We start from the raw sequence: 13,350 nt of genomic DNA, 5'->3' as shown, positions 1-13,350 counted from the left end.
AAGAATTATTAATTTAAATAACCAAAGAAATTTATTAGAAACATAACTATACATAGGAAAATGTGTATGAAGAAGTCTAGGAAAACCGTAACATTTGTGCAGAGTAAAAATTTGGAAAACCAAAACATTCCTGTACTTCTCTGTCGAAAGCCTTGTCACAGACTTTTAAAAGAAAAAAAAAGTAAACTGCAAGCCAGGTTTTAATTGCAAAATTACGGACGAACTCATGAACAAAAAAAAAACCCAACACCAAAAACAAAACAAAGAAACAAAAAAACTCCAAACCCACTACAAGGCTATTAATCCCTGAGCCACAAATCACTGGGTGCTGGGACAGTATTGCCCTGTCCCTTTACTCTTCACTGGGAAACCGTTGTCACCACTGCCAGAACTAGGGTGTGGAAGATGTGGACCTGCAGTCTGCCCAAACACAGCAACTCTTGATTCCATCCCAAAGAGGGTCCAAATCTTCTCCTGACAGGGAAAGCACTTCCAAATATGCCCAAGCCCATCTATAGTCAGCAAAATATTTTAGGGTATAATTACTTCTTAGTAATTGGTTAGACTGAGAAAGTATAACTGGTTTTAAGTCCGTGCTTACATTATAGGTACTAAATGCCTTTTTGCATAACGAGCTAAAGCATTATGAGTTGAAGCTTGAAATCTGACGATTTAGAGTCAAATCAGAGACATTAGAAAGTGTCAATAGAAAGTATCAGTGGTATTCAGTTCAACAACTAGTTTCATGTGGTCATACAACTAAATACTTCTAACACTAAATTGGTCGGTTATTCAGATCACCTGGTTACTTAGTAGTATGTCCAAACCATTTTCCTTGAGGAAGAGGTGTGTCAGGCAGCAGCTCCAGGACAAAATCTGCTGCAATGTTCCTGAGTTCTGAAATCCATGTTTTCAGACCGTTCGTTGGGATTCTGCTGAGGGCATCTGTGAAAGTTTATAACTCTATGCAAGGAATAAAGATCATGGTTTATGCAGTACAACTGAGTGGGCTGTTCCTACAACTCTTCAAACTAAAACCAAAGCTGTAATTGGAGTCTGTGCACATCATGGACCTTTGTCGCCTACTGATGGGAATTACTGGAAAAAAATACTGTGGACCTGAGACAGCAGTGATGAACAGAGAGGGAGCTAGAGACAACCTTGTTCCTCACATGACTCTTCCTCATGTGATTACTATCCAAATTAGGATGCCTTCCCTTAACGCATTGCTACTTTTACAACTACGCATCTGTGCATCTGTGGGAAGAAGATAATACTTAATCTAAATTGTTCTGCATGTAAAAACAATGACATTTGAAATTCAGAAGTGTTTCTTTGAGAAACAGCAAGGCTCTTCTCTTCACCAGAGTGAGTAGAAGGTCAGAATGCATAACATTTGCAAATATGCCTGGCTAATTTGATTGCAGTACAAAATTATCCTACTGAAAGGGTATATATTCAAAAAAACACAGGACTTCACAGAGGAAATCCTGTCTTCTTCATTTGGTGCCAAGGACAGCTTTGCCATTGACTTCATCTGGGCCAAGATTTCACCCCATGTGTTTTAAGAGAATCTCTGTGATTCTGCCAACGGTAGAATAATAAGTGGCTCGCAAAAAAAACCTAACAAAGAAACCCAAACAGGAAATAGTCTCCAGGGAGTACTTCTCTGTGAAGTCTTACAATTAGGATTACATAATAATAATAATAAATAGTAATAATGGTTCTTACAATCTTTTCTCCCCATGCAAAACGAGGCAATAATTTCCTGCATTAAAACCTTATTTACTGGGTGTCATACTTAGGAGAGTCCTGTGTCAGATCATATCATGGACGTGCTAATTAGTTTCTCATGCTGTTTACTCCTCCTGATGATATGCAGCAACTCCTACATTATAGGATTGTTATTTCTAAGTTAATATTTTCAGTTCGAAATGCTCAGCTCACGTAAAACAGCAATATTCCATCAGACTTGTTTTAAAGAAGTATTTCATCTCGTAATGTGATAAAAGATGTATGTCATTATTTTGACGAAGGGGGTGTTTCATTAAACACAACACAATGAAAAACCATGAAAGCACTTTTATTTTCCATACTTCAAAACAGCTAATTCATGTAAACTGAATTAGCCATTCCCTGATTTCATCTACAAGTGAATTTTCACTGCTGAATTATCAAAACTTTCAAACAAGAGAAATACAGTCTCTTAAGCATCACATTATAAATAGCCATGCCCTACCTCCACATTTCTCTCTCCAACTTCATTCCTAGGCAGCACTGAAGCAGCTACAGTCACATGGTGCATTCAAGGTCATGCTAGTCTAATTTACAGAGATATCATTGATAAATTATGCGGAAACAATGATAATGGAGTCATTAACCTTGTTCCAGCACGCTAAAGGTGTTTTATAACTAAAAGGAGAACAAAAGTTACAAAAACATATAAAGATTTTATTGCCCAGCTTTTTCTCTCCTACACACTACTGCAAGGTACTGTTAGGGAATAGTAATTTGTTACTGTGAGTAACGTAGATGTCTGCTGTCTGTGCTTTGTAACGAAGGGGTGCAGAGATTTGTCTGAATTATGCTGAAAGAGGAGTCAGGTGGTAAAATACACAAACCATTGACCTTTTTTTTTTAAAAAATAGGAAGTTGGATCCAGAAGGCCTCTCCCTTTGGCGAGGTAAAGGATGCTGGAGCACAAGAAAGATCATTCCAGCCAGGAAGTCTTTCTCAGTCCAAGAATATATGCAGAACTGTCATTTCCAAACACGCAGTCATCTGGCCAGCACTTTGAAGACTCCTATCAAAAATGTAGTGTGCTAGCATACTGAAGTTAAACTACTCAGAGAGATAAATATAAAAACTAGGCGGAATTTAGAATTCTTCCTCTATGTCTCATTCAAGAAACTTGCAGTAATCCACAGAATAAATGCCTGACTAATGTCCCTAATTCATGTATGACAGATATCTTTATTAAGGGTGCACACATTAATGAATCACTGGTGATTGCTTTGACTTAAAGAGAAATGTTAGAAAAACAGTGAAGAGGTGGGACAGAGACTGTTTCACATAGTAAATGAACATAACCTTAAATTGGCATTACTGTAAATCATCTATAGGACTTCTGCAAAGAAAAAAGTAAGAATTTAAATAACTTAACAGGCAATGTGCCCTCGTCTTCTTGACACTTCCACTGCTGCTTCTTTTTGAATCCTGTCACAGTAAGACCACTCACACTAAAATTATTAATAGAAAGAGAAAGCTACAGAGCAGGTTTCCTGGAGTTCAGGAGAGAGTGAGTTCCAGGAGTCCTGGAGAGATGACGTTCTGCTGCAAGACAGAATCCATTATACTCCTTTCTCGTCTTCACTTCTTATATAAACTATTGTGTCTCCCTGCATTGCCTGACCATCAAGATATGATCTACAACATACTGCACAACTTACCCAAAAGGACAAATAGAAAAATCCCAGATCATCTTTATTTAGAAGTTTGACCTTATGCAGATAACTGAATATATCATAGAGTTCATTCTGAAGGCCTGAATGAAAAGTCAAATTCCTTCTACTGATTCTCTGTGTTTGGATAAACTTATAATTGGTGTATCTTTCAAGCATTCAGAAGTATCACAAATGCCACTTTAAACAATAAACTGCCAATTCCAACAAGGAAGTGTTCAAGGCCAGGTCGGAAGGGGCTTTGAACAACGTGGTATAGAGGAAGGGGTCCCGGCCATGGCAGGGGGCTGGAATTAGATGATCTTTAAGGTCCCTTCCAACCCAAACTATTCTATGACATAAATTACAAAATTATACCAAATGTCAGAGGAACTCTCCTGTATGTCCTCTGAGCAAAGGCCACTGGCTATAGTTACAGAGCACAAGCATCTCTGATGCACGGCATCTAAAGCCTTCCCACTGCAGAAATGCCCACGTTCTCAGCGGCTGAGCTTGCTGCCGGCTGAAACGCGAACTTCGGCAACACGCGTAGAGCCGCTGCCCCAGCCACGTCCAAGGAGCACCTACAGAGTCGGTTCCCAGAGCAGCTCACAGCTCCTGTGCTCCAGAAATGCTGCTGGGGTAGCTGAAATGTCCTTACGCGCGTTCAGCTGCAGTTAGCCCAACTCAGCATAGTTTAAAGAGGACAGAAACAAACATGTAAACAGCATCTGTGGCGTCTCTTCTCTATTGACTTCCCTGGAAATGCATTAACCTATTACAGTACTTCAAAAATAAATATGAGAAACAGAGGAGAGGCAGAAGCCAACCGTTCTCTCCCAAAGTTTCTTTCTGCCTCGCCCTCCCACTTTTTCCGAGCTGCCCGTTCCCCAGGATGAGGCGATCGTTTTCACCGGGGATCAAATGAATGACTTTTCCGCTAATGACACTTAAGAGATGCTAAAGCCGCCCTTAATGCCAGCAGGGACCCGGCGCGCCGCGGGGAGCCCCTGCCCACAGGCCAAGGGCAAGCCCCGCTCCGCAGCGCTACCCGCCCGCCCCCCCGGCCCCGCAGCAGCCGCCGGAGGGGCGGCGGGTGAGGGTGCCGGGGGTCCTGCTCGGGGGTACCGCCCGAGGGGGCCGCCCGGGGGTGCTGCCCGGCGGCGCTGCCGCCCCCCCGTCCCCCCGCCCCGCGGCATGGCGAAGCGCTGTCACTGACGCACATTTAATTCGCCCGGCTGCGGGCACCGCGCAGCGCCGCTCGCGTCCTCCCCCCGCCGGCGGGGAGGGGGCGGCTCCGGCGGGGAGGGGGAAAGTCAAACTGCAGCAACAAAGTTGCTTCCCCCCCCCACCCCGGTCCCCCCAGACCTGCCCCGGCGGCCGGGGCGGCCGTCCCCGCCTTACCTTGCTTGACGCACTTGAGGCGGATGGGGTCCTTGCAGTGCTTGATCACGGCCAGCACATCCCTGATGGTGAGCCCGGCCACGGGGGTCTCGTTCACCTCCAGCAGCAGCTCCTCCGGCACTAACTTGCTGCCGCCCTCATAGGCCACCTTGCCGGGCTTCACCTCCCCCAGGTAGGGGAACTGCCCGTTCTCGGCGCCCCCCTTCAGCTCGAAGCCCAGCTGCCCCTCCGGGTTCCTCACGATCACGATCTCGTGGACCCTGCTCGTCCAGTGGCTTTTCTTCTTCAAGCCCTTGGACATTGCCGTGGGGATGCTCTGCCCGACTCCCGCCCTGTGTTCCGTGCTCCTTCCCGCCCCGCTCCCCGGGGCAGCCGGGCTCCTCCGGGGCAGGCTCGGGGCGGGCGGGGAGCGGCCGCCGCTGCTGCCGGCCGGCGGGAGGGAGGGCGCGGCGGCCCCGCGGGGCTGGGGAGCTGGGTCGGGGAGCGCCTCGCTGCCCTCTCCGTCCGGCTTTAGCTGATATCCATGGCAGCCGCGGCGGCCGGGACCCTGCCTGTGTGGGGATGTACTAGTTGTAGAGAAACTGGCAGCGGGGAGGGAGGAGGGAGGGGACGGCCGCGGCGAGGGGAGGAGGCGGAGGAGGAGGAGGAGGGGTGGCGGTGGCGGAGCGAGGCGGGCGCTGCCTCGCCGCTCCCGCCTCGCCTGACCCGGTAGTGAAGGCCGAGAGAGAGGCTGCCTGGCACGGCCGGCAGCAGGCGGAGAGCGGCCCGGGCGGGGGGAGGCACCCGGCGGGGAGAACGGCGACCCCCGGCCGCGGCCCCGGCGGGAGGGGACGCCCGGGGGCAAGATGGCGCGGCGGGCCCCAGCGCGGCCGCCCCTCGCTGCCTCCCCGGCGGCCTCGGGCGCCTCCCGGCCCGCCCTCCCGCCGCTCCGGCGGGGCGGCCTGAGCCCCCGCCGTGCCGCCGCGGCGGGGCGAGCGGCCGCCCCCGGAGCGCGCGGCGGCGGGCCGGTGCGCCGCGGGGGCCGGGGGCAGCGAGAGGGGGAGGCGGGGGTGCCGTGTCCTGTGCCGGTCGCGGGATCCCAGCTGGGGCCGGAACGGCGGAAGAACCCCTTCTGCTTCGGGGATCTCGGCGTCGGGAACGTTGGCCGAGTGGTTTCCCTCCGTTCGGAGGTCTCACACCCACTGGCTTGTACGTGGGCACCCTTTCACGCTGGTTACAGTGGCCGCGGGAGACGGGAGCTAATCGCTCAGATGGGTGTGACACCTGGAGAGGTTATCACGAAGGGAACGGTGGCAGTTTTTTTCTATAAAGTCTACTTACCATTGCCCGCCAGATGTTCACCACCCCCCCTCCGGTGGCCATCTGGTCCTTGGCCTTAAACTCCAAATGGCCTTAGTGGCCAAAGACTGACATTTCCACCCTCCAGAGCGATGGTCTGCCCAATCGCTGGGATGCATTTTGTTCAGCAGGTGATATGTAATGCACTCCTCCTGGGGGCTCTCCCCTTAATTAGTTCTGTCATATGCCTAACACGTGTGCGAGCAGTGGTGTGTAGCAGTTGGCATGTCTCTGAGAAGCTTGCTTTGCCTAAAAAAACAGTTTCCATCTGAAGGGGAGATTGACAAAATGCAGACAGAGCAACCTCCTGACTTTCAAGAAGTGTAGTTTTTGTGCCTGCAGGATACAGGAGTGCAGGGTACATGAAGGCGAGGGTCTGCAGACAGGGTACTGAATGGGGGAAGGTGAGAGAAATGCAGCGTGTGTTACAGCACATGATTTAAAGCTGGTCAGATATTTTTAAAATTGCAATAAAGTGACTCTGCAATGAAATTTTTCACAAATTGTATTGCTGTTTTCCCTCCAGGTTCCTATGGAAACAGGCCCTTATGCGATCATGCTTGGCTGTGTCTCCTTTACTTCTCCAGTAACTTTTGAAGCTGTTGGGCAGTTTCGCCCAAATCTATCTCAAATATAATTAAGTTATTTCATGAACATAGGCAGCTGGGTAGGGCTGAGGGATCCTGTAAATGTCCCAAAGGCTGTAACATGAACTTGCCTCTTATTAAACAGTGATTCACGTGGTTGAGAGACCGTATAAATGTCTTGGTAATGAGAAAAGTTTCAATTACAGCTCATTATCAGCCTCAGTATAAGTCTGTGGGAAACCAGGGCTCTTCAGTTCAAGTTATCCAAGAATTACTTGTTTAACGTCCTCGTGCAGTCAGAGGTGGAAGGGGCACATGCAGGGGGGAGGAAAGCAATGAGAAATTACTAAAGTCTGTATCCTGCAAGTCATTTCACCTGCTTTGCGGTGTGGGCCTGGCCAGTGGTGCAAAGCTCTGTATGTGAGGGGCTTCACAAAAGTGGGATTAAAGAATAAAAAATAAAATGAGCCCACAAAACTAGAAATAAGAGATCCGTAAGCACAGAGAGCTGAAGATGGGAGGGGAACTGGAAGGTACTAAGAGGTTTTCACTGGTGGGAAAGGAGTACAGTAATGGTCTCCTTTTCCAAAGACCGTCAGGAGTGTTCTGCTGCCACTAGAAGCAGGGCCTCTGGTCTGGACAGAAGTGGGCTAAGACACTTGGAAAGAGAGGAAGAGAGTCAGTAGGTTTGTTTCTCTCTGTAGCCCTGCCCTTGCTGTTTGTCTTGCTTTTCAGGTTAAAAATGAGGTAGGAAGCAAATGGCTAAAAATAGGAATTACAAGACATAACTTCCTGGTATCCTTCAGTTTCCCAAATGTTTCCATAGTCACTTCTTTGCTGAGTCCTCTGCTCTACTAAAGTGGTCGCCATTTCTTTATTTAGAGTTTATAGTCATTCTGCTAGTATATTATTGCAGTTGTTGATTTGTCTGATAATTAAAAGTAAATTTCTAAATAACTTCATGTTCACCACAATATATGCAGAACACGAGGGCATCTGCCAAAAACATAGCTTTAAGAATATGTTAGGAAATATGTGTCATTAATATTTGAAATATCCCTAGTAGATGGGGGAAGTGAATCCTGTGGGTGCTATTTTCCTATTTCTTAAGCATCTCCCATAATTTGTTGATCACAATTTTGTAAGTGCCCATTACCAGTTTAAGGTAGATGACATTAACACTAGGTGGATTCCTTGCTAAATAATTTGTGGCACAAACTCCCATACTAAAAGGCCTGCAAGTCAGAGTGTTTCTGATTTAACACATGTTGTGGAAAAGTCAGCCGAAGGAACTCTTCATTTCTAAATATTTTGGATAGTTGTGTTCATCTAAAATACTACCATGTAGAGCTGATGGAGGTGGTGGTCCAGAGGGAGATCAATTATGGTTGTGTTACCTTTGCCTTCTGAAGGGGAGCAGCAGCAGGAGCTAGACCCCAGCGCAGGCATCCGTGGTTTGGCAGAGAGCTGGGAGTGTATGGAAGGAGCCTTAACAGTTTTCCCAAAACAGAGCTGCGTGTTAGTTGTTCTTCATACCAGGAAAGGATGGCAGCTTTCAGGTTTAGAGACACCGAACAAAGGGTGAGTGGAATGGTAGGTCATACCTGTTAGGATGAGGATAGAGTGAAGGGTATGGCAATTGAAGGGTGATGGAGGGATGTGGTATTTCTCTGCAGCATTATCTTGTAGTGGGGATATGATTTTAGAGTTTGGGGTTGACTGTGTATAGATGAAGTCTTGCCATCATACCATCACTGGTTTATGTTCTCAAGGTTTGGGGCAGTAAGGACACTGATGGAAATGCATAGTTTGCTTTGATCTTCTATATGAAAATATATTGTAAGGAAATTGAACCTCATATAAGGTTCTGTTGCAGCAGCTATACTCTTTCAGATAACTTTGTTTCATATTTATGGTGATAGAGGAGTAGCTGTAAAACAAGATTATCTTTGTCACTGACAGCAAGTGTCCTAGCGTGTAGCTGAGGGGGCAAGTTTGCAGACTTTCTGCCTGGTCCCTGAAGAGCATCAAAAAGACTGTGACTTGCCAAGATCTTTCTGTCAGTCCCATCTGTTGGGTTTCATCCCAGAAGGGCATGAATTGGTCCTGAGTGTGAATGTAAGGGTATCTAACACAAGGGATTTCCTATAGGTAAAAGTAAAAACAGCACATAATGAAACACGTTCACCAAATACAACACGAATGCCTTTTATTATTCCTTTAAATCTGGTACACAGGAACCAGTAAGTCACTGTACTTTTGGGAGTAAAGTTGAGCAATGAGTAAGCTGAAGTGTGAGACTTCAGTAAATAAATGTATGTTGTAGCTGGAAAGTAAGCCTTCCTACTGTAGCGCTACAGATTCAGTAAAAAATAACTGAATTCTGTCTGTATTTTCAGTATGCAACGTTTCTGGATAAGTGAATTCCTCAAGTAGAAAATTATGTATTGCATGTGCCAAAGGGGAAAAAGGGAAAATACATCCATTACCTAATATTAATTATGCAGGAATGGAGTTCTCTACCTTGTAATTGTGTTTGTAACATTGGACCTGAACTCAGAAGATGTTAAGTTCCTGCTTTGGCGCATGCTTCCTCTGTGACTGGATGCCAACTATATGATGTTGCCGTCTCTTATTTTTTCCATTTTAGCATGGGTATAATCCCTCTTTTCTCTCACAGTTTTCTATTTAGCATGTAACTACCTGACAGCCTTATTCTTTGTGAGGCTTCTTGACACTACAACCTAGCTCCACCACAGGACATAGGTTCATCTAGGACTTGGGCAGCATTCAGATATTTAAATACAAATTGACAAAAATTTTGCCTATGCCCTTAGTTGCCTGAGAAGATTGCAGTAGTTAGTATTCCCACCAGGAGAGCTCCGGAGTGTCTTAGCTGCTTTCACTGTCTTCTGCTGAGAGTTTTAAGTGTTCTCTTTGGGATTCTGAAAATATTCTAACTCTTTTCTTTCTTTGGTAAAAAATTGAATATTCCTAGCTGTTTCAGTGGCGAATTTAGCCAAATAGTCACCAAAAGTTTGTTATGATATTTACTACTGCCACTCACATCTTTTATGAGCCTACTTCTACTAGTATGAGCCTTGTATTATTACTAATATAATCTTTCTCAATTTTCTGGCTTCAGATTTTGAGAACTTTTGCTTCACAAAGGCTAAAACCTCAGGCTATTTATCTAAAAACTCTTTTCCCAAGTCCTCCACATTCTAAAAGCTTTGATAAAAAAATACATGTTTTATTTTTCTACAAAGCCAAAGAAGGAGTTTTGGGCTTTTTTTTAAGTCTTAGACCAAAACCTTCCATAGTTTTGGCCATCAGGGCTTCAAAATACTCTGTTATTTAATTGTAGATTTCAAGAGTTTGTAAAACATGTATCTGATTAGAATGGGAAGTAATGGGAAATACTCAGCTTTCTCAACCCATTAGAGGGTTTCTGTTGTGGCAATAGCTCTTGCAGAGGGCAAATGTGATTGCTTCTGGATGTGAAGAAAATAGTCTCCATGCCTGTACTGAAAAATAAATGCAGCCTTTAGGAGTGAAGGAGAAATTAAAGACAGGAGTTCATCTAAGTAGTATAATCTACAATGAGTTTGTAAGATTGCAGGAGACATTTTGTTTTCTCCTGATCATTTCTGTATTGGTGTTCGTTTTAAATGTGATCTTTTCCAGTTTCCTTTCTTTTTTTTTCTTATCAAACCTCAGTATTATATACTTCCTGTGCTGCACTTGCTAGCTGATCACGAGTTGATTAAGGTGAGATATAGACTTGTCAGAGGTCAAAAACTTCCCCAGGGACAAAGTTCTGGGAGACAGGCTGTCAAAATAAATTTGGTAAGAGCAATTAAAATAAACAAATGATGGCCTCTTTCCACAGAAATGCAAGTTTGAATTGCATGCCAGTACAAACCCGCACTAGGAGACAGAGTAAGACAAACAAAACTGCACAGAATACCCTATCAGAAAATAACCCTTTAAATTTGGCCTAATACTAGAAAGATAGCAAACCTACAAATATCTGTTACTGTGAATGGAAAGAGAAGTGAGGCTCACACAGTGAATTACTGCTGCTGAGCTCCTCGCAGCACACAGGGCTGTGGTGGCTGGGATTCTAAAAAATACCAAATTAAGTGGCCGGGTGTCTGCCTGGGTTTGGAATGACAACTTTGTCACCACCATGGCACCGTTTTGTGCACTCGCTAGTTTAAATTATCCTGTACCCACTGGTAAGCCTCACTGGATAGCACTAGGGTATTATTAGTGCACTGAATAATGTGGATAAGCCTGTATCTTTCACTGAATTTGATTTTCTAGTACCTTCACTTCCCATTATAATCTTTAGTATTTGGTGATTCATTTCACAATTAAAATATCTATAAAAATTAGTAATCACTTTTACATTTTGATATCTTGGATTAACAAACTACTGAAGACCTATTCTCTGAATTCTTTTGTCCTTGTTGCATTTTCATTTCCCTTGGATTAGACTGAGACTTTGCTCTTTCATGTCTATAATCAGTTTCATTTTACGTTTCGTATGAACTAACAGTGCTGCTGAGATTGATCTCACAGTGTAGCTGGGAAAGGAGATGAATATTTTATGAACTTATAAAAGATAAAATGAAAGCATATTATTCTAGGGATGTATTGTTCATGTTCCATGTAAAATTGTTGACAGCATGTCCATTCAGAACCTTATTTGCACATCTCTCTCATCTGTTCGAGAGGAATTGCCTTTCCATGTCAAAATTCTTGCACTTAATGTGATTGCAAAGACTTTTTGTCATGAAAATTAACAAATACTTCTGAAGTTAGAAGTAGTGTGTTTTCACACAGACATTGCCATGGAAATTTATAAAATGTTATATGTTTTGTAGATACATTTCCATAAATATTAAAGCATGGTGCAGTGAGGAGTTTAGAAAAAACGGCTCTAAAATAATACCTGCACAAACTCACCCAATGCTTGTCACTGCTCAGAGGCTGAGCATGAGCAAACCTGCGTAGGAAAGATTTACACCTCAGCCAATTTAGCGCTTCAGTGCCAGTGATGCTGAAGCAATGAACTGGCCAAATTCTCAGCTTTTGTACTATAGTAAGCCTGAAGCTTTACAGAACTTAGTTGGGCGAGGATGACGTCTTATTTCCATTGCTTTACCAAGCTTTTAAATTCAACAGAGTTGCTGACTTGTGTTGCCCCGTGACAGCTGGAGGGACAGGGCATCCCGTGCCCGGTCAGAGGCTGCTGAGGACCAGGATCCAGCTAGTCTGAACTGCCTGCTGTGGATGCTTTTCACAACTGCAGAAACATTCAGATAGCTTCCAAAAGCTCGTTGGGTTGAAAGATTATCTAGTGATGGATGCATGTTTAGGTAGAAGTATCATCACACTGAGGTTAGTGGCAAAAATGTTTTTGAATTACCAGAGCTTCATTCCAGAGTGATATATAAGTACTCCAAAAACCTCAATACTAGGGTAAACTTAGAGGCTGATGACCCCTTCTCTCTGGCCTACACCCAGTGTGTGTGTGCTCCAGATGATGTGACGTAAAGGCATTTGTGCCTCCTCACTTACACATAGCGTCCTCATAAAAACTCATCACCAAGGTTTTATTCAATTTTGTTTATATAGTTCTGGAGCTGGTGCGTGCATGCTTAAAATCACATGAGGGGCTTTGCTTTGGCATTGGGATGATAAACAAAAGGGTATTCAAGGAGGCTGAATTATGTTATTGTGCAGTTTTGGCGTTACTCTCAGAATATGGCTTCCTGGTCAGTCACGTTAGTGGATGTACAGTAGGCTCAATAAGAACATTTCTGCACAGGTGCTTCCATCAATAGTAGCTCACAGAATAGGACTGCACTGTATTGCCAGGTCACTGATGCTGAAGGTCTCTTCTTGGATGACTTTTCCAGAAAAAAAGAAGCTTCACCTGGTACAATGACCTAAATCTAATGATCTGAAGACAGACAATTCAGTCAAGATTTCAATTCAAGATTCTTGCTCCTGTAAATTGTAGGTCAAGTCCACAGTCTCCAGGAATATTTGAGGCTCGACCACAGCATCCCAGCTTATCCCAGGGAAAGCTCTCAGATAGGCACTGAACTTGAAGAAAGAAGTGTGCCCCACCCTCATGAAGACAGGTACAATTTAGTTCTTACTGTGCTCAGTTAAGAGATTTGTGTTGAACACATGGAATATAAAAATAGATTTAAAATGTTTCAAAAGTCAAATTATTCTGATTTTGTCTTTGGAAACGTATTTGCTTGTGCTGGGAGGGAAAGATACTGTACTTTATCACTGCCTTGTTATACGATATCTGGAAATGAAAGAAATACTGTGCTTGCTAGGCTGGCATAGGTGTTGAATTTTTTATCACTATTCAAAGGGAAAAAGGTTCTTACTAACTGTCTGTGTAGTTAGGAACACATGAAAAAGAAACACTGCATGAGTAATTAGATTATTTTGGAAATTTCTTGCAGATTATTTAATTAAACTGAGATACTTCATTCAAGGACAAGCATGTTGGTTTTCTTCTACCTAAGTAATGTTGGAGCTGTCATAAC

General features: G+C 44.4%; 1 protein-coding gene and 1 long non-coding RNA gene across 7 annotated transcripts in view; one reads left to right on the top strand and one right to left on the bottom strand.

The window, feature by feature from the left end:
• Positions 1-5,542, bottom strand: part of MAGI2 (membrane associated guanylate kinase, WW and PDZ domain containing 2) — a 764,477-nt gene extending 758,935 nt beyond the window's left edge. For 2 of the 6 annotated variants that reach the window (XM_064444078.1, XM_064444093.1), the window contains exon 1: positions 4,845-5,541. In XM_064444078.1, the coding sequence (XP_064300148.1) occupies positions 4,845-5,145 (301 nt within the window). In that variant the 5' untranslated portion in view covers positions 5,146-5,541. Of the gene's footprint in view, positions 1-4,844 lie in introns of all 6 variants that reach the window. The other 4 variants (XM_064444087.1, XM_064444116.1, XM_064444109.1 and 1 more) reach the window with 3 other exon arrangements.
• LOC135312041 (uncharacterized) lies at positions 4,926-12,921 on the top strand. Its single transcript, XR_010371672.1, has 3 exons — positions 4,926-5,016; positions 11,963-12,178; positions 12,804-12,921. It is a non-coding gene; the product is annotated as an uncharacterized LOC135312041 (long non-coding RNA).
• The last annotated feature ends 429 nt before the right edge of the window (positions 12,922-13,350 follow it).

This window comes from Phalacrocorax carbo, chromosome 1 (genome assembly GCF_963921805.1).
Source record: "Phalacrocorax carbo chromosome 1, bPhaCar2.1, whole genome shotgun sequence".
NCBI classification, from domain to species: Eukaryota; Metazoa; Chordata; class Aves; order Suliformes; family Phalacrocoracidae; genus Phalacrocorax; species Phalacrocorax carbo.
This window is presented reverse-complemented; position numbering and strand designations above follow the sequence as displayed.